General features: G+C 51.7%; 2 protein-coding genes across 5 annotated transcripts in view; one reads left to right on the top strand and one right to left on the bottom strand.

The window, feature by feature from the left end:
• The window catches only part of SYN1 (synapsin I), a 49,422-nt gene extending 40,299 nt beyond the window's left edge, over nucleotides 1-9,123 (top strand). The window contains exons 6-13 of one of the 2 annotated variants that reach the window (XM_029929502.1): nucleotides 3,305-3,367; nucleotides 3,893-4,035; nucleotides 4,131-4,205; nucleotides 4,296-4,398; nucleotides 5,751-5,897; nucleotides 6,215-6,302; nucleotides 6,393-6,984; nucleotides 8,009-9,123. In XM_029929502.1, coding sequence (XP_029785362.1) covers nucleotides 3,305-3,367; nucleotides 3,893-4,035; nucleotides 4,131-4,205; nucleotides 4,296-4,398; nucleotides 5,751-5,897; nucleotides 6,215-6,302; nucleotides 6,393-6,984; nucleotides 8,009-8,144 — 1,347 coding nt within the window. In that variant the 3' untranslated portion in view covers nucleotides 8,145-9,123. The remainder of the gene's footprint in view (nucleotides 1-3,304; nucleotides 3,368-3,892; nucleotides 4,036-4,130; nucleotides 4,206-4,295; nucleotides 4,399-5,750; nucleotides 5,898-6,214; nucleotides 6,303-6,392; nucleotides 6,985-8,008) is intronic. The other variant, XM_029929503.1, reaches the window with a different exon arrangement.
• ARAF (A-Raf proto-oncogene, serine/threonine kinase) lies at nucleotides 9,116-20,428 on the bottom strand. Of its 3 annotated transcripts, none has more exons than XM_029929504.1 (16): nucleotides 20,272-20,413; nucleotides 18,785-18,979; nucleotides 18,515-18,618; nucleotides 17,448-17,550; nucleotides 17,200-17,354; nucleotides 16,995-17,093; nucleotides 14,677-14,818; nucleotides 14,546-14,573; nucleotides 14,316-14,458; nucleotides 14,021-14,223; nucleotides 12,112-12,288; nucleotides 11,960-12,006; nucleotides 11,371-11,489; nucleotides 11,000-11,131; nucleotides 9,871-10,005; nucleotides 9,116-9,699 (listed from the first exon to the last, which is right to left on the bottom strand). In XM_029929504.1, the coding sequence occupies exons 2-16, from the start codon at nucleotides 18,878-18,880 to the stop codon at nucleotides 9,565-9,567; spliced, it is 1,818 nt and encodes a 605-aa protein (XP_029785364.1). In that variant the 5' UTR covers nucleotides 18,881-18,979; nucleotides 20,272-20,413; the 3' UTR covers nucleotides 9,116-9,564. The 3 variants fall into 3 exon arrangements, with proteins under 3 accessions (XP_029785364.1, XP_029785365.1, XP_029785366.1); XM_029929505.1 differs by having other exon boundaries at nucleotides 18,785-18,939; XM_029929506.1 differs by lacking the exons at nucleotides 9,116-9,699; nucleotides 9,871-10,005; nucleotides 11,000-11,131; ... (5 more) ...; nucleotides 14,546-14,573; nucleotides 14,677-14,818 and having other exon boundaries at nucleotides 16,991-17,093; nucleotides 20,272-20,428.
• Nucleotides 20,429-27,246: the final 6,818 nt, after the last annotated feature.

Below are 27,246 nucleotides of genomic sequence, written 5' to 3'. Positions count from 1 at the left end.
CAACCCTCCCACACCTCTGGGGCGGGGGGAAGGGGGAGGTGAGGCAATCCCTGCCCACCAGCTTCCAGATGCTGCCTGAATCTTCTGCGGGGTCCTGGGAAAGGGCTCTAAGGGCTAATTAACATCCTTTGTTGGTTCAGGGAAGGCAGACCAATAATAATAGTGACGGTGGTGATGCTGGCAGGCACTTACCGAGGGCTTACTGTGCGCGGCGCCCTATGTTCTTTGTGTAAATTCTCTCATTCAGTCTTCATGGACCCCTTGCTAATGAAACTTGCTTAACTCAGGGAGCTTAGCCCTGTCACCACCACCACCACCACCACCACCACCACCACCACCACCAAAACGACGCCCCCCCCCCCGCTACTATGGTTATCGAACACCATTCTAGAATCTTTGTGAGTACTTCATCTCTCAGCCAGTCCCGATTGCCTCCTTGGTAATTCATGTAGGTCGGCCAGGGGATGCTGACCCAATTCTAGTAACCAGAACCCAACACTTTTTGAGGATGGAGGCTTCCTGTGTGCTGGGTACCATGCTCAGCACTTTCACTGAAGTATGTAATCTGTTCCTCACACCTCGCCTGTGACTTAGGGACTTGCGTATGTCCTTATGCAGATGAGGAAGCCAAGACGCACTGAGGGGTCGAGGGGTCGAGTGACTTACTCTGGAATGAGAATGAGGAAAGGGCCCCTTCCGGCAGGGGCGGGGGCCCAGGGAGGAGGGGAAGTAAACCAGGAATTTGGAGCTGCTGGTTGTGAAAGTGGGGAGGGAGAGTGACTGAGGCAGGGGCTGAGTAAGTCAGAGCTCAGCCAGAGGGAGCCTTGCGGGAAGGGAAAACCCTGCTGCAGCCCCTCTCTGACCCTGCTTGGGATGCCAGCTCTCTCTAGCCTGAGTCAGCAGTGAGTGTGGCCGACTGTCTACACGTGAGGGGTTCTGTGCAATCGGGTTAGAGTGCGGGTTTTGAAACCGGTGGGGTTTCGCGGAGGGGTATCCGGCTGTGCAGCCACCTGGGGAGTACTGCATGGGTGTGGGGGCCATGGGGCTCAGCTGGGTGTACAGAGCGGATGCCCGGCCATCTCCACGACGTGCCAAGCGCTTGGGCCTCGTGGTGCCCTTTGTACAGATCAGGAAACTGAGACCCAGATAAAGTTAGGCTTCCACACGGCTTTAGGAAGAGGCAAGGCCAAGATGCAAACCGAGGGCTCTCCAGGGGATCCTGGGATGCAGAGTTCCCTGCAGGCATGCGTGTGCGAGCACCATCACACACATACACACGGGGTTGTGTTCAGGCTCAAGTCCAGAGGAAACAAGAAGGGTTTGTGAAAAGAGGGGCCTGGCCTCAGTGGCTCAGTGGGTGAAACATCCGACTTCCTTTCAGGTAATAACCTCGCGGTATACCGAGTTCGAGCCCCGTGGCGAGGTCTGTAATGACAGCTCAGAGTCTGAAGCCTGTTTCGAATTTTGTCTCTCTCTCTCTCTCTCTCTGCGCCCCTCCCCTGCTCACACGCTCTCTCTCTAAAAAATAAACGTTAAAAAATTTAATAACATTATAAAAAAAAAAAGAAAAGAGGGGCCTAGGAACCTCCAGGTGGGGTATGGCCGCGCGTGCACTTGTGCGAAGCTCGGCTCTGTGTCTGCCTCTGAGAATTGTGTGTGCGTCCTCGGGTGTTGGGTGCACCTGCGTGTTTCGTACAGACCTGTGTGTTTCGGGTCGCTCCTGGGAGTTGTACGTCTGCCTCTGCAGAGCGGGTCTAGGGTGCGCATGTAATTGTGGAGGGTGGTGTTCCTGAGTAGTGTGTGTGCCCGAGAGTTCACATCAAGCGCTGCCTCGGCACTGCTGCCCCGGAATGCTAACTGGAGGATCCCCGCAACCCCCCGTGCCAACGCGGTGCCTCTCGGGGGCCCGGTGATGACGCCGGTCATTTGGGAAATGAGGAAGGTGGGGGTGCGGAGAGAGGGTGAGGCCTGAAAGTCAATCGGTCACCCTGAGCCTGCAGGCTTCCTGTGCCTGTCGGGAACCGGGAACCGCCGCCGCCCCAGCAGCCCCTCCGGGAATGCCCTCTCTCTACTCCGCGGGGCGGCGGAGGGGGCGGCGCGGCAGTGCGCGCGCAGCGTGCTGGGGCTGGGGTCGCCCAACCCGAGCCCCCTGCCCGCCCCCGGGGGCGCGGGAGGCCTGAGGCATACCCACACCTGGACGTGTGAGTGTGCGTGTGCACGCACACACCCGGGAGCGCTTACATTTAGGAAGACCGTGGGTGTCCCTGGCTGTGTGCGCGCCTCTCCGTCTGTACGTGTGGCGAGGCGCGTTGTGTGTTCGCGGCCCTAGACGTACTTTGCGTATGGTGCGGCTGTCTGGGCTGAGTCTTGGTGGTTATGTGAAGACCTAGGAGTGGGTACCTCTATCTGTGGTGTGGGTCTTCCTTGTTGTGCGTGTGCCCGGGGGTGTTGCGTGTGTGTCTGTGAGTGTTGAGTAGGTGCCCAGTTGTGTCGTGTGTGCCTGTCGGGGTTGCACGTGCCTCCGCGTTCCGTGGTTGTCTCTGTATTGCCTGGGGAATCCTTCATGTTGTTTGTGTCCCTCTGTTGCCTGGGTTTGAGCGGCAGGAGAGGGGCTGTGTGTGTATGTGTGTGCGCGGGCCCCAAAGTGTGTGCTGCTGGGCAGAGGCTGGCCAGGAGCACTTGGCAGGTCTGCAGCCGGAGAGCAATGTGTGCTCTGAGCCTGTGTTGGTTGTGGGTCTTTCCATCTGGTGGGGCTCAACCTACGTAGCAATCTCTGGGCTTGGTTGTGTAGATCTGAGTTCGGAGGGTTTGTGTGCGTGCCTCTGGGTTGCGTCTGTGTGTGGACGATGCTTACACACGAGGCCTGGCTGAGGGGTCCGGTTGCTACATGCTCGCCACCACACCCCCGCGCATGCACATGCACACACTCACTTCTCTATCATCCATTCATTATATAAACAAACTTTCCCTTTTCCGGAAAAGTCCCTCACCCCCACCCCCATCCCATGCCTCTTCCTGGGAACCGGGAAAGCAGAGGCGGGATGTCTGGGACTTGAGGGTAATGGAGGAAGGGACAGGCAGGCACGGCTCTGAGTTCGATTCCGAGCACAGAAACGGGTGTGTGACACCCCCCACCCCCCCACCCCCGCCTCGGCGGCACAGCCGACTGTCCCTGACTGCCTCTTCTGGGAAATGGCTCCTAATGTGGCTCCCACAGAGTGGGCTTCCCTTGGTCGCCCCACCCCTCCCCCACCCTGCAATGGCCCTTCTGTCCTTACCTTGCTCTGCCTTTCTGCCCTATCAGCTCAGCAGCACGACGTACCCTGTGGTTGTGAAGATGGGGCACGCACACTCCGGGATGGGCAAGGTGAGTCTCCAGGTGGAGTGTGTGTGTGTGTGTGTGTGTGTGTGTGTGTGTGTTTGGAAATGGTGTGTGCTCCTGGCATTGTGCATACATATATTTCATATTCAAGGCACACCAGTAATTCTATGTGATTGTGTGTCCTGGGGTGTCTTTGTCTCTTTGGATTGGTTTCCCTCACATGCTTAGATTTTGTCACACATTCAACCAGGTTTACGTGTCCTGTCCGTCTGTGTATCCAGCATTGTGTGTGCATACGCATGCCCTTGTGTTGAACACACGCTATGTCATCTGTTTTTAGTATGTTCAAAGTTGCATATCCCCACCTGTGTATGTGCCGTGTACGTGTAAAAACCAGAACACCCAGAATTATGCATTCCCCGAGTGCCTTGGTATATCTACTGAATTTTTACGTATTTGGCTCACCCGTGTCATTTATGTGCGTGCTCCTGCCCCAAGGCGCCCCCACCCCAAGGCACCCCCACTGCCGCCTTGTCCTAATCAGGTCCTGATCCCTTCCCCTTCCTACAGGTCAAAGTGGACAACCAGCACGACTTCCAGGACATCGCGAGCGTTGTGGCACTGACCAAGACATATGCCACTGCTGAGCCCTTCATTGATGCCAAATATGATGTGCGTGTCCAGAAAATTGGGCAGAACTACAAAGCTTACATGTGAGTGGAGAGGCTGAGGCTTCGGTAGGGGTCCCCTGCCCTTGTGCAGCCAGAGCTTCCCTGAGCTTCTGTCCTCTTTTGTTTTGTCCCCCCAGGAGGACGTCAGTGTCAGGAAACTGGAAGACCAACACCGGCTCCGCCATGCTCGAGCAGATCGCCATGTCTGACAGGTGGGGATGGCCAGGATTCGGAGGGAGGGGACGCGAGTCGGGCGGGGGGAAGCACGGCTGTGCAGGGCACTGACAGGCTTGTCTTGGCAGGTACAAGCTGTGGGTGGATACGTGCTCAGAGATTTTTGGGGGACTGGACATCTGCGCTGTGGAGGCACTGCATGGCAAGGACGGAAGGGATCACATCATTGAGGTGGGAGCACCCAGGAACTGGTTGGGGCATGGCAGGGGGCAGGTGAATGGCAGCATCGCCCCATAAGCCTTGAAGCTCTCCATGGCCCAGGTCGCTACGAAGGCACTCTGTGAACTGTAAAGTACCTTTTAAATTAGGAAGTGCTTGATGGACAGCCGAGTGCTTTATAACTACATTGGGGCGCCTGGGTGGCTCACTCGGTTAAGTGTCTGACTTCGGCTCAGGTCATGATCTCACGGTTCATGGGTTTGAGCCCTGTGTCAGGCTCTGTGCTGAAAGCTCAGAGCCTGGAGTCTGTCTGTCTGTCTGTCTATCTGTCTCTCTCTCTCTCTCTCTCTCTCTCTCTCTCGTGCTCTCTCTCTCTCTCTCTCTCTCTCTCTCCCCCTTCCCTCCTCCCACTCTGTCTCTCAAAAATAAAATAAACTTTAAAAAAATTAAAACTATAAGAAATGAACTCTGTAAACTGGGAGGTCCTCATTATTGAAGCAAAGCACTTGCAAAATTCTAAAGTTGTTTGTAGACAGCAGTGCCCCTGGAAAATGGTAAAGCGATTTGGAAACCATAAAATGCCTTAAAAATCAGAGCGCTTGGTAAACAGTAGTGCTTTCTACATGGTAAGACATTTTGTAAACAGTGGTGTCCGTGCAAAGCACTTTTCTAAAGTGTGAACACACACCATATATTCCCCTAGTCCTTTGAAAAGGACAAAGAGCTTTGTAAACTGTAAAGTACTATAACCACCACAAAGTTCTTCGTAAATGACAGAGTATCTAGCAAACCAAAAGCAGGGACTGCCAAATGTCTTCTGTCAAGGGCCAGACAGTGCACATTTTAGGCTGCGTGGGCCATACAACTCTGTTGCAACTTCTCTGTAAAAGCAGCCAAAGACAATATGTACCAAACAAATGATCCCCAGGGCGCCTGGGTGGTTCAGTCAGTTAAGCCTCTGTCTTTGGCTCAGGCCATGATCACTCGCTCTGTGAGTTCGAGCCCGGCCTCCGGCTCTGTGCTGCGGGCTTGGGGCCTGGAGCCTGCTTCGGATTCTGTGTCTCCCTTTCTCTCTGCCCTGCCCCAACTCACTCTCTGTTCTCTCAAAAATGAATAAACGGAAAACCAAAAACAGGTGTCAGGCTGGATTTGAACCACCGGCCCTAGTTTGTGGACCTGTGGTCTAAGCTGCAGACTCCCTTTAGGAGCTGTACTACCTTGTGAAAGACAACCTTCCTCAAAACTGGTGCCTCTCAAACTGAATCTTTCCTTGGCAGCAGCCCTACCTTTCCCCAACTTAACTGTGCTGGGTCGCTGTCAGTCCTTCCTGCCGCTCGCCTCACCGATCCCTTTCCCTCCCCCAGGTGGTGGGCTCCTCCATGCCGCTCATCGGGGACCACCAAGATGAAGACAAGCAGCTCATCGTGGAGCTTGTGGTCAACAAGATGGCCCAGGCCCTGCCCAGGCAGCGGCAGCGGGATGCCTCCCCCGGCAGGGGCTCCCACGGCCAGGTCAGGCCCCTGGCGCTAAGCGAGGGCCGGGCTGGCCCTAGGGGGGGCTGAGAATCAGCAGGCTAAGGGCACGGCCATGGCCATTGCACAAGTGTGATGGCAATTACCAATTGTTTCTACCAATTGTTGTAAAAATTGATGAAATAGCCACTACCCGGACTTCCCTGAGTGCCTCCCAACCCTCCCCCGCCAAAGCTTGACACCCCTCAGCTCAGCCACAGACGCCAGCCTCACAGGGAGCCCGTGTCATTTTGATTGGCTGATGCGGCTGGCCAGTAACTATTTTTAACCTCTCCTGCTCCACTCCTCTGCCGCAGACTCCGTCCCCTGGGGCCCTGCCCTTGGGCCGCCAGACCTCCCAGCAGCCCTCGGGGCCTCCAGCTCAGCAACGACCCCCACCACAGGGTAAGTGAGGGGCTGGCTTCCTAAGCCCCTACAGTACTGGCAACCCTACCCCCCCCCACCTCTCACATGTGCACTCTTTCTGTTCCTCAGGTGGCCCTCCACAGCCCGGGCCGGGCCCCCAACGCCAAGGACCCCCGTTGCAGCAGCGCCCACCCCCACAGGGCCAGCAGCACCTTTCGGGCCTCGGACCCCCGGCTGGCAGTCCCCTGCCCCAGCGCCTACCAAGTCCCACGTCAGCACCCCAACAGCCTGCGTCCCAGGCCCCACCAATGACCCAGGGTCAAGGCCGCCAATCCCGGCCAGTGGCAGGAGGACCTGGGGCACCTCCAGCAGCCCGCCCACCTGCCTCCCCATCTCCCCAGCGCCAGGCGGGCCCCCCACAAGCTACCCGTCAGACTTCAGTCTCTGGTCAGGCTCCGCCAAAGGCCTCAGGGGCCCCACCGAGTGGTCAGCAGCGTCAGGGCCCACCCCAGAAACCCCCAGGCCCTGCCGGCCCCACACGCCAGGCCAGCCAGGCGGGTCCCATGCCCCGCACCGGGCCACCCACCACACAGCAGCCACGGCCCAGTGGCCCAGGCCCTGCTGGACGACCCACCAAGCCACAGCTGGCCCAGAAACCCAGCCAGGATGTGCCGCCACCCGCCACCGCCACTGCCGGGGGACCTCCGCACCCCCAGCTCAAGTAAGAGGACCCCACAGCAGCCCTCACCTTGCTGCTCACAAAACAGGCTCCTGCACCAGAAGAGTGGCCCCAGTTCCCAGGCTCCTCGGACACAGGTCCTATACAGGAGTCCCTAGAGTTCGCTCTTCAGTGTGGACAGACCCCTTATCCAAGCTATACACACACACACACACACCACCACCACCCCCACCCCCACCCCCACCCCTCCCCACCACCCCCCCAATTCAGAGGCTCCTGCCCTCCATCCCAGACATTTGTGGCAGAACCCCAGAAAAACCCCTTTTAGTTCAGTTCAGGGTCTTCCCACTAGGCCCCTGGGAGAGCCCCCACCCCCAGGCCTCCTGGCCCCTTGCTGACTGACCCTGCCCATCAAATCCTCCACCCAGCAAAACGTACCCTTCTCCTGCCCAACTGGACCCTTCCCCACCAACTCAGTCCCCCTCTGTCACTTCACACTCTCCCCAGACTGTCCTCGTGCTTTTCCTAGTCTAAGCTTCCTTCTGGCCCATCACAGTCTCCTCCCAAATCATCACCTCTCGGCCTTTTCTGGTCCATTCCAGGCCTCCCCCCACCTTGGCTCCAAAGTCCTCCCCACCACATCCAAGTGCTCCGTCTTAGATTGTTCCCCCCACCCACACCAGCCTGTCCTTGGTGCAAACCCCACTGCTCTCCCTCCCTGACTCCTAACGCAGACTGGGAGGCTCCCTGCCCATCTTCACCTTTACATCTAACTCCTTCCTGTCTAGCCTAGAATTTGAAGAGAGGGTGCAACCCAGGACTCAGCCCACTAAGCCCAGACTTCACCTTGGATCCAAGTCTTCCCAGTCTGGCCCAGGGCTCCCCCACTCCACCTGAGAATCCATGAGGGTCTAGGCCTGTGCTGGTGGGCGGGAGGGTCACAGGCACAGCCCCAGGACTAGAGGGGCAGGGCTGGGCCGGGCCTGGGGTAACATTGTGTTTCTCTCCCCTTCCTCCCTTCCTCCCCACCCCCTTCCTCCCATGCCTCCACCTTGTCTCTCTCTAGCAAATCCCAGTCTCTGACCAATGCCTTCAACCTTCCAGAGCCAGCCCCGCCCAGGCCCAGCCTTAGCCAGGACGAGGTGAAAGCTGAGACCATCCGCAGCCTGAGGAAGTCTTTCGCCAGCCTCTTCTCCGACTGACACCCCACTCTGAGAACCCTTAATTCCTCCTGGGCAACCCCTCTCTGGGCCCTGAATCCATTTCTCACTTTTGGAGTCTCCAAATCCCTTGAGAAGCCCTCTCCTGGTCTGCCCAGTTCCCTCTTCTCACTCCGCAGAATGCCCAAGTCCCTAGGGAGACCTCACTCCTGGTCCTACATCCAGTTCTCACCTTTGGAATTCCCAAGTCCTTTTAAAAAGCCACTCCTGGCCACCTCAAGACTTACTTTTTAGTTTTAGAACCTCCAAATTCCTGAAGACCTCTATTCCTGGACCCCACCCCCCACCCCCAGAGTGCACTTTCCCTCCCAGAAGCTCCCAAACACCAGGGAACACCTGTTCCGGCCCTAACACCACTGAGTCTCCTCCTAGAACCCTGAAAATTCCTGGGAAACCATACTCCTGGTCCCAGATCTCTCAAGGACACCTTGTTCCCCATCAAGATTTCCTAGATCCTAAAGAAACCCTTGCCTTGGAGCCCCTTTCCAGGGATCTCGCATCTCTGGAGATCCACTTCTTCAGATGCCACTCTCCAGCCCCGCTGGTATTTCTCTTAACCACCCACCAACCCCACTGATCACACCAGGTCTTCCCACTGCTAGGACCCTTCTGGTCCCCAGGGACCCACACTTCCACTTTCCTGCCTCCGACAGCTATCTTTAAATATGCAAACCCCCCCATCCTCCCAGAATCCTTTGCACATGGAGGGCCAGTGGTCCTCTGCTTCCCCACCTTTGCCGTGATGTCTGTGTCTGTGACTGACGTGGCCTCCTTTTGTGCCGTGCTTGGCATATGTGGTCCTCGTTCATCGTGCCGCCTGTGGTGATGCGTGCAGTGGCGCTGTTTGTGTGGTCCGCACTTCCCCCCAACCACTCCTTGCCTGGACTCACCCCCACCCTTCAGCGGCTCTGAACCCCATGAGAAGAGTCGGGAAGCAAAATAAACAAGCAAAGGCCCAGCAGATTTCTGTGCTTCTTGGTGAACAGGGGAGTCCTTGAATGGTGGGGAAGACACAGAGGGGACCCCTCCAAATCTACATGGGGTGCTGGGGCCCCCAAAATCCAGTGGAAGGCACATCAGGCACAAATTCCAAAGAGGTTCTGAGCGGAATCCCTGTCACAAATCCCAGCCATTGGAGACAGAGGAGCTCCCAAATTTAGAAGTATCCCCAAAGCCAAGAGGAAACCAAATTATGGACGAAGCAGGGGCCTCGGTCTTTGGAGGGGTCCCCCAATTCCAGAGGAACTGGAAAAGCACACGGGGACACCCTCCCCTCATCTCCCAGGACAGGGATGGGGGTCCTGAGGCAAGATAGGGCAGAAACAAAACGTTGATTGGCTGGTGGGCAGAGCTCCTCGGCGTGGCAGGCTGCAATTGGCTCCCAGGCGGCTGGGGGCAGGGCCTAAGGCACAAGGCGGGCCGCGCTGAGAAGGCAGGCGGGCAACTCATCTGCCTGGGTGCGGTGCAAGGAGGGTTCCGAGGCACTCCGCTCAATCTTGGGGAGTGACCGCTGCAGCAACTCAATCGTGGCCAGGATCTGGGGGCAGGGGCAGGTTAGGGGACGTGTCCAGAGCACCCCGACACCCACGAACCCCAGCCTAATGGGGAAGTACACACACATCATATGCTCCTGAGCCTTGAACGTGCCCAATTCCCACACACCTCGCAGTCTTCCTCCTTCTCAGAACCGCCCTCCTACCGGGCCCACCTGGGGAAAGAGAGGACGTTCCTCCCGCTGGAACTTGAGGCAGTCAGAGAGCAGGCGCCGCATTGCCTTGGGGCAGTTGCTGGAGACTTTGCTGAGGTCCGGGGATAGATAGCCACGGCCCACCATGAAGATAATCTGGGGTTGGGGGAGGCAGGAATGGGGTGATCTGGGGGTCTGGGCTAGGAGGCTGAAGGAATTCTGGGTCTCAAGGGGCTTTGGAGGCTTTTTTTTGGAGGGGGGAGCTAGGGTACTCTGGGTATTAGGGTCTGAGGATTGTGGGTATCTTGGGGATGCAAGGATTCTGGGTCTCTGAGGACTTGGGACTGGGTCTCTGAAGACAAGGATTCTCTGCTTGTAGAACAGAATAATTTAAGCTTGGGAGAAGTTAAGAATTGTAGGTATCCCTGGGCTCACAGATTATTAGGGGGCTTAGAAGCCTAGTAAGTACTGAGTCAGGGGAAACACGAAGTTCTGGGTCTGGAGGGAGCTAAGGGACTCTAAATTTTGGGAGCTTGTATTTCTCTAGGGGTCTGGAGGCTAGAGGACTATGGGTCCATGCATCCTATAGGACTGTGGGTGCTCAGGGCTTGGAGCCTAGAGGATATGGGGTTTCGAAGGGCCTGGAAGAGTCCATGCCTTAGACCTGGAAAATCGGCAGTCTGGGCCTAGAGTATCGTGGGTTTCAGGGCCCTGAAGGCCCATCAGATGCCCAAGGCCCAAGTGACTGTGGGGATCTGTGAGTATTCCAGAAGCACAAATGGCTTCCGTGACTGGGAGAAACAGAATTCTGGGCTTTGGGACTTGGGGGATTTTGAGCGCCGAGGCCAGAAGACAGTAGGTTATCTCAAGTTCCAGAGGGCTTCGGGGTGTTTGGGGGCCCTTTGGGACCCTGGGTATATGGGATTTAGGAGATTCTGGAGTTCAAGGACCCAGAGGCTGATAGATGGACAGGGAAGGAGAGCATTCTGAGTAGGGAAGACCAGAGGATTCTGGGAGTTCTCAGCCCAGAAGACTTTGGGTTTCTGGGGGAAGTGTAGCATTCTTGGTCTTTACAAAGGAGGAAGTCTGAGGTCTGGAGGCTGAAGGGACTCCCTTCCCTAAGAGATTATGGGTAAGGTGTGGGACTCACCTGGTCACGGCTGCCAATGTGGCTGTAAGGCAGCGAGCCAGTCATGAGCTCATACAGCACAACCCCATAGGCGTAGACATCTGACTGGAAGCTGTAGGGGTTCGGGTCCTGCATACGGATCACCTCAGCCGCCTTCAATAGGGCAGACCAGACATACCAGGCAGGGGGATCATGGAGGCCAGCAAATGGCTGGCCAGAGTCTCAGCTCCCACTAGCCACACCGCACAACTGGGATCACCCCCATGAGTTAAAAACATGAACAATCTAGACACCCACATCTGGCACAAGTTTTCATCCCCACTCAGCTCCCCACATCCCGGCCCAGCAATCCATGTCCCTATATGGCTCCGGTCTAGCCTGGCCCAACTCACCATCCATAGCACAGAGCCCGAGGGCTGCTCCAAGGGCTGGGCCCCACTCCACCGTGTCTTCACTGTGGCCAGGCCAAAGTCACCAATCTTCACTGTGAGCCCCTCATGTAGGAAGATGTCTACTAGGGTTAAGGGCCACTACAGGAGCTCCAAATAGCCACATCTCTCATCCTGACTGGGAGGTTCCCATTGATGCCTCCATACCAATCATGCCTCTGACCCTGACCGGAAGCCCCCCAATATCATACAAACTAGCCACAATCTTGACTCAGGCAGGGAACTCCAATTAATGCTCCCTACCTTGGCCCCCCTATGACTCCTGGCCAGGAAGCCCCTCAAGTGGCACCCATCCCTGCCGTGCCCGTGACCCTGATCAGGAACTCCCTGTAATGTCCTCTACAGCTGCCATACTTTAGACCTTGACCAAAGTCCCCAGGAACAGCACCTGAAGCAGCCATGGCTTTGAACCCTGACCAAGAGACCCCCATTAAAGCCCCTATAAAGCCACGTGACACATGCCTCTCCCTATGCATCTCCAGAAGGCCCCCAACAAGAGCCACCACCCAAGCCCTTAGGGACAGGCAGATACTGTTAGACTTGAGATCTCGGTGGATGATGTTCTTGGCATGGAGGTAGCTGTAGAGATGGATGGAAGCAGGTGGCGAATTGGCTAGGGGTGACCCCATCTCCCCCCCCAAGCCTCCCAGCCCCCACCCCTTGTCCCCAGGCCAGGAGGCTCACTCCATGCCCTGGGCAGTCTGTCGGGCCACGTCGATGAGCTGGACCATGTCGAAGCGTGTGTCGGCCACATGTAGGTGGTGGTACAGGCTGGAGCCCTCACACCACTGTGTGATGATAGCAAATCCCGGCCTAGTCATAAAGCCCATGAACAGCAAGATGTTGACATGACGTGTCTTCCTGAAGGCAGGGAGGGTGGTACCAGAACAGGAAGGAAAAAGAGCAACTGTCACTCACTTTCTGAGCATCAGGAATGGTGCTGTTCACTGCTGCCTTCTGTCATCATTTCCACCGTCTTTCAGGAGGCTCAGGGCCAGACTGCATCCGGAGTCAGTGCATTTGTGGGACATATTTCATGGGCTATGATTCCACCCAAGGGGCTGACGTCCCAAGCTTCCTCAAATGAGTCTCCCAACAAAAGCAGGAGGGAGAGATTACTGCCACCACCCCTCTGGCAGACCAATGACTCTCCATCATCAATACCTGCCAACCTCTGACCTTGACCATGACCTGGGCCTGTGGCCACTGTGAGATGCCAACCTTCTTCATTGATATATCACTGTAATACTGATAAATGCCAGTAAAAATGCCAGTGACATGTGACTCTGCCCTGTTAATCACGAGAGGCTTTGAGATAAAGAGCTTGGGGTTAGGACGCAGATTAGATCCTGTGTTCCAATCCAGGCTCCTCCAAGGACTCACTGTGCAACCTTGGGGAAGACACTCAACCTCTCTGTGCCTCATTTTCCTCAACTTCAAAACTGCGATAATTAAATGAGCTGCCTTACAGGGAAGTTAGGAAGAGTTATTAATAAATAATCTGTAAGGCACTTAAAAGAGCACCTACTGCACAAACACCCTGAAAATGTCACTGTCCTTGTTGTTATTGCTACTGGGTACCTGAGGCTGCCTCACAGATGAACAGACCCCTCTGATTTCGAAGAAACACCGTCACTCCTTACAGAAGCAAGCAGTAACCACAGTTGTTAACAGTAACACAAATGCATACAGCACCAACAATTCTCTGCCACTCTGCTCACGTTGCAGTGGATGACAGAGGACATGAGCATTCTTTGCAGTGGGCGGATTATGGTTAAAATATTAACATGATGCAAATTTACAGCATGCTCAAATAATTTCACAGGGAGGAACAGAGAATGAAAGGTTTCTTACTGCGGCTCTGTAATGAGGATAACTATTAAAATAGCTCAAGAAATTCTGATAACATCAACTCTGTGACACAATTATGCCCATTTGGCAGAGGGAAAGTCCACGCCAGCAACTCCGGGAGTGGTAGCAACTAGAGAGGCAGAAAAGGAACCTTGGGGTTTCTCGGTGCCAATTAATTAATACCGTGTTAAAGGCAGATTAAGGAGAGCAACTACAATCACTAATTAAACCATGATTAAGTCACGGTCACCATTACAGTCAAATAATACTGCTCTCTTGATTACAGCACTGCTGTGATTAGTAACAGGATCGCACCACAATAAACGTCCTGCTAATGACACCGTAGACGCAGAGGGGAAGGAGGGACGCAAGCCTTCCTGGCAACGGGGTTGATGCTATATTCATGGGAGTGCACCCAGGAAGGCCATGTCCTGGCCTGCTGCCCCACCCAGTTCACAGCAGGCGAATGCCAGACCCACGTTTTGCAGGCAGAGACGTTAATTAATAATGAGAACCAACCCCAACACAAGCAATGGAATCATCAGCCATCCTCTACCCATACCCACTTCCCAGAGGGCAAAGGGACGTCCCCGGCTGAGAGACAACTTATGGGTTACGGTTATAACACAACCGGAACACGGGTGCTGTGCGGGAAGTGGCCCAAGCCCGGCCTTTCCCCAGGGAGGGGCCAGTGCTGCCCCGCCGCCCCACCGCCCCCGCCCCCACAAACGTGCAATCTCACCTGAGCACCTGCATCTCGTTCTTGAAGGCCTGGGCCTGCTCAGCCGTGGGTTGGGCCACCTTGAGCACCTTCACAGCCACATCGCCATGCCACCGCCCGCGAAACACGGTGCCAAATGAGCCCGTCCCGATCCTCTTCAGCAGCTGCACCTCGCTGGGCGGCACCTCCCAGTAATAGCCCGAGTCCCGGTATCCCAGATTCTTCTGCGGGCCACACGAGAGGCATCTCAGGGGCCTGCCCGCTTCCCTCATCACTCAGCCTGTGGTGCCCCACCGAAGGTTCCCCGGGAGCTTACCACTTTCTTCTTGTCATCAGCCAAGGACTTCCGCTCCCGCGGCTCTGACGGGGACTTGGAATGTGGGGACTTCCTCCCCGAGGACACGCTGGGGCTGGGGCTCCCCCGGGGGGCTCCATCACCACCACCTCTACTACCAGCAGCTGCGGTTGTGGAGGGGATGTTAGTGGAGGCACGTGGGGTGGGGTGGGGGACTCGGCACAGGCAGGAAGGCTGGAGGGCAGACTCACCATCAGCGCTGAAACTCTGCGCACTGAGCTGGAAGAAGCGGGACAGGACTCAGAGAGGGAGCAGGGCAGCCGACCAGAATTGCTCTCCCCTCCGCCCGGTGCCCTGCATGACTGATGCCCACACCACCAACCTGGAGGAGGCTGGAGTCCATGGGGGCCGTGGTGCTGACCATGTGCACGTTGGGAGTGGATGTGGAGCGGATGCGCTGGAGTGGGGCGTTGGCGGGGGCAGGGAAGGGAAAGTGCTCGGGGTCGCGGTGCTGGGTGCGGGAGCTGGCAGGGGAAAGGCTGTGAAATCACTGTTGGGGGAACAAGGAAAGCCACCCCCGCCACCCCCGCTAAAGGTAGGTCTAGCTCAGTAAACGTCCACCGTGATCACTACTATTCGCTTCCTCAAGAAACACTTATTGAATGCCTGCCCTGTGCCAGATACTACAACAGGTGGTGGAAGTAAAACTGTGGGCACAACAAATACAAGTTCATGCCCTCGTGTGACTGATGCTCCAGTAGGGAGAGAGTGCCGTAACCACCCAGGAATATGTAATATGCCCACTGGTGACAGGTGCATAAAAGAGTAAAATAAAGCAACATGAGGAGACAGAAAGTGGCCCTGGTGGTGTCTGGAAAGGCTTCTCTGACGTAACATCTGAGCAAAGACCTAAAGGAGAAACAGCAAGCCACACAGACGGTGGGGGAAAGAGCAATATATCGTATTTTATAACTATGTGTATGGTTCAAATATATCATTCTATAACGTACATGTTAACTGTATTAAAAATGCCAATGTTTCCAAAGATACATATTATAATAGCATCATACAGTTGACCTGTGAACAATGCAGAGGTTAGAGGTACCAGCCCCCTGCCCAGCTGAACACCCACTTATAACTTCTGACTCCCCAAAAATGTAACTACTGAGAGCCTACCTTTGACCAGAAGCCTTACCGATAACATAAACAGTCAATGCACACAAAGTGTGTATGTTCTACGTATTATATACTGTATTCTTACTACAATAGGTTTACAGAGCAAAGTAAGCTAAAAAAAAAAAAAAGGAAAATGCTTTTGATGTGCCTGGGTGGCTCAGTCGGTTAAGTGCCTGACTTTGGCTCAGGTCATGGTCTCACGATTTGTGAGACAGAGCCTTGCGTCAGGCTCTGCAACGACAGCGCGGAGTCTGCTTTGGATTCTCTCTCTGCCCCTTCTGCACTCTGTCGCTCTCAAAATAAATCAATCAACATTAAAAAAGAAACAAAGAAAATGTTTTTAAGAAAATAATAAGCAAAGCGCCTAGGTGGCTCAGTCACCGAGCATTTGACTTCAGCTCAGGTTGTGATCTCACAGTTCATGAGCTCACGCCTCCTTTCAGGTGAGCATGAGCCCTGCTTCAGGTGAGCCCTGCTTCTCTCTCTTTCTCTCACTCTGCCCCTCTTGGGATTCTCTTTCTCTGCCCCTCGCTCACTTGTGCCCCCCCAAAATAAAAACAAAAACAACAAAACAAAACAAAAACCAATCACAAGAAAGAGAAAGTGTAATTATAGTACTGTACATAAAAACCCCACAAGTAGACCCATATAGTTCAAACCCATGTTCAACGATCGGCTGTATGTCCTGCGCATAGATGTACACGGCAATGCGTAAAGATATATGTTATACATATTGAAATATCACAAACACATTTTAAAATGTCCCTTTCACTATCCTGAAATGAAATTTATAGGCAATTAATCCACATATGCCCATAATTAAATATAACACCCAAACTTTACTATTTTATATTATGGAAAAACATGGGTTTCACGTTACGTAAAGACAGTATTAAGTAGAAACACATGATGATGTGTTTACAGCATGCTGTACAAATATAGACATTCTAAAATACATAACTAAACAGATAAAATTCACATTTTATATTTTAGTATATGTGCTGCCGAAGCAAGCACAAAACTCATGTTTTACAAACTTACGCTATATTAGAATAATATACTTCAATATAGTAATTCTACAGTAGTATAGTACTTCACATAAAGGAGAAATAAAAGGGAGTTGATGGTAAAATAGTATGTATTTCAAAAAGGAAAGGCTTGAGGATGGTTATACTTCAAGAATTAGCAAAATAGTTAGATGCTTACATGTATGTACCTATAATGAAGAAGGACTTCTTACTCGACACCAGACCTTGTTCTAAGCACTGGACATGCCTTAACACATTGTAAGTCCTCACCAGAACCCTATGTGGTAAAGTTATTATTATCTCCTCTTTGTGGATGAGAAAACTAAGGCCCAGAGAGATTAGCTGACTTGCCCCAGGTCCACACCCTTACTCAGAGTTGTAGATGCTCAATAAATGTTTATCAAATAAACAAATGAATGAAGCATGGCTTGTGGTCTACAAAGGTCTGCAGATCTTTTTCTCCTGACAACAGGCGGTCAGCTACAGGCATCCCTACCTGGGACCCTGAGGGGTTAGCGGCTCATTCAGGGGGCGATTCGAGGGAGCCTCGTGCTGTCTGGAGCCTCCGGACAAATCCTGCACACTGTGGTAGACCCTTGAGGGCATTAAGGGAACACAGCAAGAGGACAAGGGTCATATGTCTATAAGAGCTGGTGGCCCGTGTCCTCCCCGTTCCCCGACCCAGCCCAGGCCCTGCTCACTGTCGGCAGTTGGTACTCATGTCAACACAGACTGTGGGGACCTTGGACGAACAGTGCTGGTGGAACTTGTAGCCACAGGTTTGGCAGCGGAAGCCATGGAACAGAAACTTAAGGCAGAAGTCACAGAATGCCAGGCTGAAGAACGTCTTCCGTACCTGCTGCCACAGAGCAGGGAAGGTTGACGCCTGGCCAAGGACCCTCCCTGCCCCACGCCCACAGTCTTCGCCCACCATCCACGCCACACTCACAAAATTGTGCATGGTCAGTGGCACGTCTTCCAGGACCTCTACGATGAGCTCCTCTCCATCCAGGGGGGCAATGGCAGTATCCCAGGCGGTGACTGTCTTCCGCCTGCAGGGCGCATGGAAGGGAGGGAGTGAGACGGTGGACAGGGACCTTGGGAGGCGGGGAACCGCCAAAAGTCCCTCCAAACCCACCATCCATGGAGTAATCTCTGACATGTTTAAATTTCATCGTGGCAACTCTAGGAACTAGTTACTCTCCTAGTCCCCATTTTACAGATGAGGAAACTGAAGCCGAGGAAAAAGCGACTTGCCCAAGGCCACAAAGGAGTGCGAGTGGCAGGACAGTGTGAAGAGTCCATGTTCTTTAAAGATTTTTTTTTTAGGAGAGAGTGTGTATGTGAACAGGGGAGAGGCAGAGGAAGAGAGAGAATCTTAAGCAGGCTCCATGGAGCCCAACGCAGGGCTCGATCCCACAGCCCTGGAATCATGACCTGAGCCAAAATCAAGAGTCAGGACACTCAACTGAGCTACCCAGGCGTCCCAGAAGAGTCCATGCCCTTAACCACAATGCAAGGAGCAAATGAGACAGTGAATAAACAACAAGTCTCGGAGGTGCTAAGCAAGCCCCTGACAAAGTGGCTGATGACGCACTGAAATAACAAATGAAAAGCAATGTGTGACTCCAATAAAAAAAATTAAGGAACCCCAGGACACAGGGATAAACGGAAGGCCAGCATGGACCAACGTGGCAGACGGGGAAGAGGGAAGCAGAGGAAGCTGAGACCTGACAAGTGGCTGAAACAGTGAAAGAACAAAGCAGATGAGCTCTGGGAGGAGGCGGGGGAGCAGGGCGAGGACCCGGAGGCAAGTTGAGATGCGCTGCTTTGACCTTAAAGGCAAATGAACTAATGAAGGTATGCAACAGAAGCAGGAGGCACTCTTAGTGGACTCACTGAGCTAAGGGAAGGCTAATGGGAACTGCAGGACAGAGAGAAGGCGCCAGGTGGCTCTGAGACACGGGAGGCCAGGCGCCCAGCAGAGGGAGGTGAAGTGGGGGTGGGCACACTTACCCCTCGATCAGCCGGTAGACCACACAGCAATCCTGATTAAGACCCCGCACCTTGAGGGCCTTGTCTAGAGAGTCGTAGACACTCATGCCATCCCGGACAGTCACCTGTGTGTGTGTGTGCCGACAGGTGGTTCAGTGCCCAACATGGGCCCCCAGCCGACGTTCCCATGCGTCTGTAAAAGCCTCCTCCCACCCAGAGTCACCCTTCTGACCAAGACTTACAACAGGGTCCGTCCCCATCCCCTGCCAGCCGTGCCCCTGTCAGACTCACCACTGTGCGTTGCTTGTTGGGCAGGTACACTTTGACAGTGCCCACTGCCCGGGACGGCTCGGCCCCGTTGGCAGGGGGGCCCCGTGGTGGCTCCATGGAGCCTAGGACTTTGTCAAGACGGGCTGAGGCGGGGCTGGGCAGGCGCCATGGGGCTCCTAGAACACAGGAGGGATTCAGAGGCCCAGTAACGACAGTCTGGAAGCAAAGTGGCAGGGACAAAAAAAAAAATTCAATCTCCAGGCTCCACATCACCCCCTGTTGCCTAATCTCCACACAAGAGCCCAAAGGATCCCGTTAAACACCCTGAACTCATCCAATCCCTCCTCTGCTCAGCCTCTCCTGTTGTTTGTCTCACTTTTCTGGGCAACGATCTAGGGTTCACTGCGTAGGGCCTGGGGTGGAGAGGAGGGGACAGTAAGGACACAATGAGAGGTAGTACATTCCGTCCTGGAGGTCAGAATAGTACCAAGTCTCTGTGCTGGGGGCTAACAAGCAAGTCAAACCACACTGCAATGGGGCGTGTCGGGTACATAATGGACGTGAACAGGGTGTTCTGGCTTTTTAATGGAGAAGGGGGGGTTATCAGATACTGCACTGCGATGCCAGAGGTGTCACAGGCAGGATGATGGGAAACAAACAGAAGATAAGATACAGCCCTTAGCTTGGAGACAATGAGAATAGCACCAAAGAGCGTTCTTAAGGACACTGCAGGAATCCCTAAGCCCCGGGCTGTAACGGGAAGACTGCTCTCAACCACTGTACTACGTGGAGAATGGCAGTCACCAGACCGTGATGGGGAGTTCATAGGGGCTCGGCAGACACTATACCGCAGGGACCAGAAGGGGGAGAAGATAAATAATGGACGTCACCGGACATTGTCATGGGGGAATGGAAGATAATGGTGCATTACCAAGCACGGTCAAGGTGTGATAAACAGGGGGAGAACGGGGGTGGGGGTTCTAAAATCCCCCCTAATTAATGAAGGGGGCACAGACATTACTGGTGCTAATGGAAGGAGAGTTCCAGAGTAAAAGGGGAATCCTCAAACATTCTCCCAGTGGGTCAGACCTTGATCCAGAGTAAGGGGAGCGACTAGTGCATGACATCTCCACGCACTCCCCGTTATCTGCAAGGAAGCGTCATCAAGGGACCTCAACGAGGTCTGGAGGGAGTCTGGGCACCACACTACAGCCCAGGCCCCATTCAGCCCGGCCCCGCCTACCGAGGCCCTTCCAGCTGGGCTCAGGCGCGCTGCCACACGCGACGGGCGAAACCATCCCCCGCAGTCTTACACCCCTATTCCTGTCTACCCGATGCCCCCCCGCTGTCGACGATGGTCTCGCCCCGGGTCAACCCACTCCTCCGGTTCCGGGCCGGGAGCGCCGGGGCCCAGGCGAAGCCATCCGGGAGCTGAGCCTTCGGTCCCGGCTCCCTGCCCGTGCCCGGTGGCCGCTCCAGAAACCTAACCCCACCGGGCCCGCCCTCACCTGTCACGCCGCTACGGCCACCGCCGCCTCCATCTTGGGCCTGTCTTCTTGTTTCCTCGCAGAGTCCGCCTCCACCGCCCCTCGGACTTTCACCATTGGCGCCACAGGATTCAGCCCTCCCTCCTTATTGGATTAGGGTCACGCCTGTCAAGGCAAGACCGGCGGAATGTGGGTCGTGTTCCGGATTAGGAGGGGCTGCCTGAAACGTCAGGGTCAGGGGCACTGGCGCACGTCCGGACTCGCGCAGGCGCAGTTGGGTGGAGACCTGCAAGCCGTGTACTTTAACCCGGATCGTGCCGTGGCGGAATAAAGCAGGAATTTTTTTTCTGCTTTAAGGGTTCCTGAATCTGGCCGGGCAATCCTTAAGTGCCTTTTTTTGACCAGTGACCGGAGATCTTGACACCCATTTGGGATTTTCCTGTGTCTCCGTTTTACCGTATTTGAAATGAGTTGAAATCAGACCACTTAACTGCAGAGTTTTCCACTTCTAAGAAACTTGTAGTCACACCTTTTGATAATGGCGGGCCTCTGGTGTGGCTGAGGCTGGAGGGTCTGGCCCTAGAAGGAGCGGCCTGATGTGCGGGGCAGTTTACTGTAGAAATGGAGTTGGTAAGGATTTTAAGAGATTAGTCATAGATGGCCAGGTGTAGAGGCGAGGGAAGTGTGGACCTGGAAGAGGGTACAGAGCAGGGACAGTGAAGGTATTGTAGGGTAAAAAATTTTTAGGAGTTTTATTTTCCCTGGTGTCAAAAGTCAACGAGGCTTTCCACCCTCCCTTTTCTTAGAACACTTCCTTTAGAAAACTTGTAAAATTGTTTCTCTGTCTCTTCCAGGTGTATGTAAATCTCTTAAAAAGCTACATAGGCCTCTTGCCAGCTTTACTACCCAGGAATGTAGTTCTTAAGGGCCTTGGAGCCATCTCTTTGAAATGTAAACATCAATGAGTCTAGCACCCTTATCTCCACGTCTCCTTAGGAATTTGACCTAGGCTCCTGGCTCCAACTTATTACCTGCTTGTCAAAGAGATCTGGATTTTATTTTTCCTCTGGGTAAAGACAGATGGCTACCCCAATCTCCAGGTGAATTTGAGATGAACTGTGTGTTGCACATGGTACTGTCAAGTTCTCTTGCTTGAAGACAAGTTATTGTCGTTTTTGAAAACATGTATGTAACGGGTTATATCAGCCTGGCTATATAAAAGGATGAGGTTTCTTTCTGTCTTCTCAAGCTCTTTAGCGCATTTCTGGAGCTTCGCATCACAGCCTGCTTTGGTGTTTATTAGACAGTAAAACTATTTCATCCTTTCCTACCTTGGTGGAGAGGATACACAGGTCGGCAGGAGATTTTATTTTTAATTATTTCCCAGACAGTGTGAACTGCCTGTTGTGTTTGAAGTGACTACGTTCTCCTGTTTGGAGCCTCAGCATCCTTAGGTGGTGAAATGGGAAAGATCAGAGAAAAGTCACTAGATGAGGGGACGTCAACATCCTTCAACTTGTATTTATTGTTTCTCTGCATATAGAGAGACAGAAGTTTGGCTTACTGGGCTGCCATATAACCTCCATTTCCCATTGCCTCTTTTCAGATTTTCACCATTCAGTGGCTAAAACTAAAAAGACTGACAATACCACATATTGTCGAGAATGTGGAGCAACTGGAACTTACACGTTGCTGTTGGGAGTGTGAAATGGGAAACCGCTTTGGAGACAGATTGGAAGCTTCCTCTAAAGTCAAACATAGACATACCATGCAGTCGAGCAATCTCACTCCTAGGTATTTACTCCAAAGAAGTAAAAACATATGTCCAGTGATGTGCTGGTAAATGTTTAACAACCAGCTTTCCAGGAAAAGAAAAAAAAGCTCTAATTATTTACAGCCAACTATGCTGTAAATAATCCTACCATGGCTTATTTCAAGCTACTAACATGACCTCACCGAACAAGAGTTGAGAAGGGATTTGCAAAATCGGCTCTAGTGAGCCGTCCACAACATGCAAGTGAAATATGTCCACACAAAAACTTGCACTCAGATGTTCACATTAGTTTGATTCATAACAACAAAAAAATGGAAACAGCTCAGGTGTCCCATAACAGAAGAATTGACAAGAAACACAGCAATGGGATCATGGAATACTACTCAGCAATGAGAGGGAATCTCGCAGACCTAGGGCTGAGCAAAAGAATCCAGACTCAAAGGCAAAATACTGTTATTCCATTTGTATGAAATTCTGAGACAGGCAAAACTAATTCACGGTGAGGAAATTCAGGTTAGTTGTCTTGGGGGAGTAACTGGGAAGGGCATGAAGGAACTTTTGGAGGTGACTGCACTGTTCAGTATCCATTTGTCAAAACTCATTGAACTCTATACTGAAACTGGGGACGTTTTAATGTGTGCAAAATATACTTGATAACAATGCATGGCAAAACAATGGCTTCAAACATAGTTCCCACCATCTTGATTTCTTACAAATTCTTATTGGTTAGAGAAAAAAAAATTTTAATTCTTTTTTCCAAAATTTTATTCCTGGATCCCAAATCTCCCATTTCTCAGTGCACGAGCCCTGGCGGCCACCTCAGTGCCATGTGAGGTCAGGAACAACTGTAAGAGCTCAGTGAAGGGCTCCAAACCTTCACACCAACTAAATATAATTTGAGGGCTTGGGGGAATACATGTTAAATTTCAATTAACTTAAATATTATTCAGTTATATATTATTTTATTTGTTTGAAAATTTTATTTCTCCCTGATTCGTTCCCGGGTTTCAGCAGTTGTGTTTTCCCTGGTTAGACTGAAAATTTTATTTCTAGGCGGTATTTGAAGACAGACTTCTGGCTGTGTTGTGCAAGGTTTGCAAAAGGATGAACAAAATCCCGCTGCCATCACTGCACACGTGCCAGGTGGGGGGGAGGGTTGGACGGTGGAAAAGGGGTGCGGCCCACTCAAGGGCAACCCTTTCTCTCCCAAGAACTCATCGACTCACTTCAAACCCATCCCAACTGGCATGACTTCAGCCAAGTACCTCACAGGTGCCTCACAGTACCTGACAAGCCATGAAGGCCTTTTTAAAGTAATTTGGGTTTTTAACATCCACCATCATCATCACATTAAAACCATAAGAAGCACCATGTATTAAAACAAAAATTAAAACCGGAGCTAACTGGTTATGGTTTTCTGACATTTCCCTCAAAATTGCCTACCTAGAAATTTTAAAAGATTCGAAAGTAGTTGTTGGTTTTCATGACTGTTGACTTTAAATTCTTAGAAACGTGTCTAAAAAAATATCTAAAATCTTAAGTGTTCGCCGACTGCCGTTGGAATGCTACCCATTTTCCAGCTAAGCAAACTGAGGTTCAGACGGCTCTAAACGGAGGGATTGAGAAGAGCTCAGTCCAGGAATTGAAGTTTGATTTAAAAAAAAAAAAAAACTGTTAAACAGGGCGCAGGCCAAGGACACTTCCTTAAGGAATCTTGGATCCACTCCAGAAGTCCTGCGTGCCTGAAGCCCGCCTCTAGAACCTGCCGCTCCCATTTCCCAACGCCAACGCCCTTGCCCCTCCTCCCCGCCCAGCAGCCGCCACCTGGAAAATGTCAACTCTTAGACCCAATCGCAATGCCTCCCTCTGAGCTACCAATTTTGGAAGAGATGACCACGCATACACATTTCACTGAGGACCAAGACTTAACGGGGTGCCGCCCCACAGGCCTGAGTCGGGACCTTCAACTCTCGGGTGGGCAGCGGGAGGTCTGCAGGCACTCACTCTGCGCTGCTGGCCACCTGGCGTCGAAATCTGCCAATGGCAGTGCAGTGAAGGCTGGGTTTGGGGATGCCGCGAGCATTGACGTTTAGGAGCAAGAAGAGAGGGGACTGATAAACCAATAGCTATGCACAAGGGGTGGGCTTTGGGCCACCCCAGCCAATGGAAGGTGATGCGAGCCCGAGACTAGCCACAAACCCGCAACTTAATGTTACTTTCAAATTAGTGGCAATGCGGCTGTCATCGTTCTAGCTAAAGCAGCACGTGGAAGTTTCCACTTCTGAATATTCCTGGAAGAGATTTTTAGTATACAACCCAGGGGTAAGAAGTGTGGGAAATTCACATGGGAACCAAAAGAGTATTTTAACGTGAATTTTCCTTATTAAAAAGTCTTTCCTAGCAAAATGCATTCATTGAGCAGTGATTTGAATTTGCTATCCCTGTGATCCTAACTGATGAAAAACACACCGTTAAACCAACACAGGATTCTTTAGTTTAAAAAAATGTAAGTTCATTATGTGCTACATACGGCATTTTCATGTTTTCATAACATTGAACAAACGTGCAAGTTTGCATACTTCCAATCTCCATATCCAAGGATCAGATAAGAAAAAAATAGTCAATTATTTCTCGATAAAGTGGGAAAAAAAATAAACCAAGTAACGGTCCTGCAATTGTTACCAAAAATTTACTCTGATGATGAAATCCTTTGATGAGTGTGCTTGTTTCTTAGAAATAAAACAAAAGTCAGGTATGAAAATATTTAATGTTCAGGTAAAAGCTCTGTTTCTCTCGGTCTCTCAAAAATATATACATGTTAAAAAAATTTTTTAAATAAACATTTTCTAAAAAGCACTGTAAATGAGATTTCAGACAAATATACTCCCAGTAAATTCTCATTATTTCATTCATTAAATGACCCACACGTGGTTTATTTATTTTTGAGAAAGAAAAAGAGAGCATGAGCAGGGGAGGGCAGAAAGAGAAGGAGACAGAATCAGAAGCAGGCTCCAGGCTCCAAGCTGTCAGCACAGAGCCCAATGGAGGGCTCGAACCCATGAACTGTGAGATCCTGACCTGAGCTGAAGTCAGACGCCCAACCAACCGAGCCACCAAAGTACCCCTTTACTATATCATTCTTGATACAATATGCATATTGCATATAGCCTTTTGTAGATATAAAAGAATACCTCATAGTTTTTATGCTACCTATGTAAATGTTATGTACGGTCATGTGGTCTGAGAGAATCAATTCTAGAATTACCTAGAATGCCTTAGGACTTAACCACTTGTCTAGTTAAGAGTATCCCCATGTCCTGTTATGTATCTTTGTGACCTTGGACAAGTTGTTTCCTCTCACCATTATCTTTATATTGGCTGATACAAGGTTGTAAGACTGTGAACTAATCTATATCAAACTTTACACAGTGCCCAGTGCACAATGACTAAGCAGTAATTACTAGCTATTCCAGTTATCACTATCATCCTCACTGATGGTATTAAAGTATTAAAGCAAAGATCGATGTCCCTTGGCAGAATTTGTATGACCCAAGTTCAAGGAGCTGACAGGAGTACAACAGATTAAACATACATTCAAAAGAATCCAATATGAAGGCTAGTTGCTTTTTTTCCCAATGTTTATTTATTTATTTCGCTCATGAGAGAGAGAGAGAGAGAGAAAGGAAGAGAGAGAGAGACAGGAGAGAATGAGTGCACAGGCACAGGAGGGGCAGGGAGAGAGTGCACGGGAGGGTCAGAGAGAGAGAGAGAGAGAGAGGAAGAGCAAGAATCCCAAGTATGTTCCACAGCTGTCAGCGCAGAGTCCGAGCTCACAAACTGTGAGATGGTGACCCGAGCTGAAATCAAGGGATGAAGCCACTTAGGCGCCCTGAAGGCTGGCTTGCTTCAGAAGGCTCTGTTCTAGTATTGACTGATGTGTTAGCCATTCTGGGGGCCTGTAGGTAACCAACTCTGCCAGTGCTATGGTCTGCTCCTTTCCTTCTTTTCTTTTCCTTTTCGAAGATACCCTTTAGGGGATGCCTAGGTGGCTCAGTCAGTCGGTAAAGCATCCGACTTTGGCTCAGGTCATGATCTCACTGTGAGCTTGAGCGCCCCTTTGGATGAGTTTGAGCCCTGCTCTGGGCTCTGCACTCTCTCTTACTCTTTCTCTGCACCTCAAAACATTCTCTCTCTCGCCCTTCCCCTCTCAAAAATAAACAAACAAACAAATAAATAAAAGAAGGTACCCTTTACAAGTTTGATAAAGTTCCCTTTTATCCTAATTTTCTGGAAGTTTTTATCAAAACGGGTGTTAATTTTGTGAAATACTTTTCTGCATCTACTTAGATGACCAGATGGGGCTGTCTGGTGACTCAGTCGGTTAAGCGGCCCACTGATCTCGTGGTTTGTGGGTTCGAGCCCCGCCTAGGGCTCGGTGCTGACAGCTAGCTCAGAACCTGGAGTCTGTCTTCAGATTCTGTGTCTCCCTCTCTCTCCCTGACCCTCTCCTGCTTGTGCTGTCTCTGTGTCTCAAAAATAAATAAAAAACAAAAAAATTAGATGACCATATGTTTTTTTCTTTTAGTTTGTTATTGTTGTTATTGTGATGAATTCCATTAATTGATTGTCTTTTAAAAATGTTTATTTATTTATTTTGAGAGAGAGAGAGAAAAAGCATGAGTGGGAGCAGGGCAGAGAGAGAGGGAAAGAGAGAATACCAACCAGGCTCCACGCTCAGCACAGGGCCTGATGCAGGGCTGGAACTCAAGAACCAAGAGATCATGACCTGAGCCGAAATTAAGACCTGGATGCTTAACCAACTGAGCTACGCAGGTGCCCCCATTAATTGATTTTCAAATGCCAATCCAATTCTTTAAATTTTTTTATGTCTTTTATTTTGAGAGAGACAGAGTGAACTGGGTAGGGGCAGAGAAAGTGAGAGACAGAGAGAGAGAGAGAGACAGAGACAGAGACAGACAGACAGACAGACAAAATCAGAAGCAGGTTCCAGGCTCTGAGCCGTCAGCACAGAGCCCAATGCAGGGTTCGAACCCACGGACTGTGAGATCATGTCCTGAAACGAAGTCGGACACTTAACCGACTGATCCACCCAGGCGCCCCAATGTTAATCCAATTCTACATTTTCTGGCATAAACCCCACTTGGTTATAACGTATTATCATTTTAATATATTGTGGAATTTGATTTGCCAAAATTTTGTCT

The sequence above is a fragment of the Suricata suricatta genome, chromosome X, assembly GCF_006229205.1.
Source record: "Suricata suricatta isolate VVHF042 chromosome X, meerkat_22Aug2017_6uvM2_HiC, whole genome shotgun sequence".
Lineage (NCBI taxonomy): Eukaryota > Metazoa > Chordata > Mammalia > Carnivora > Herpestidae > Suricata > Suricata suricatta.
This window is presented reverse-complemented; position numbering and strand designations above follow the sequence as displayed.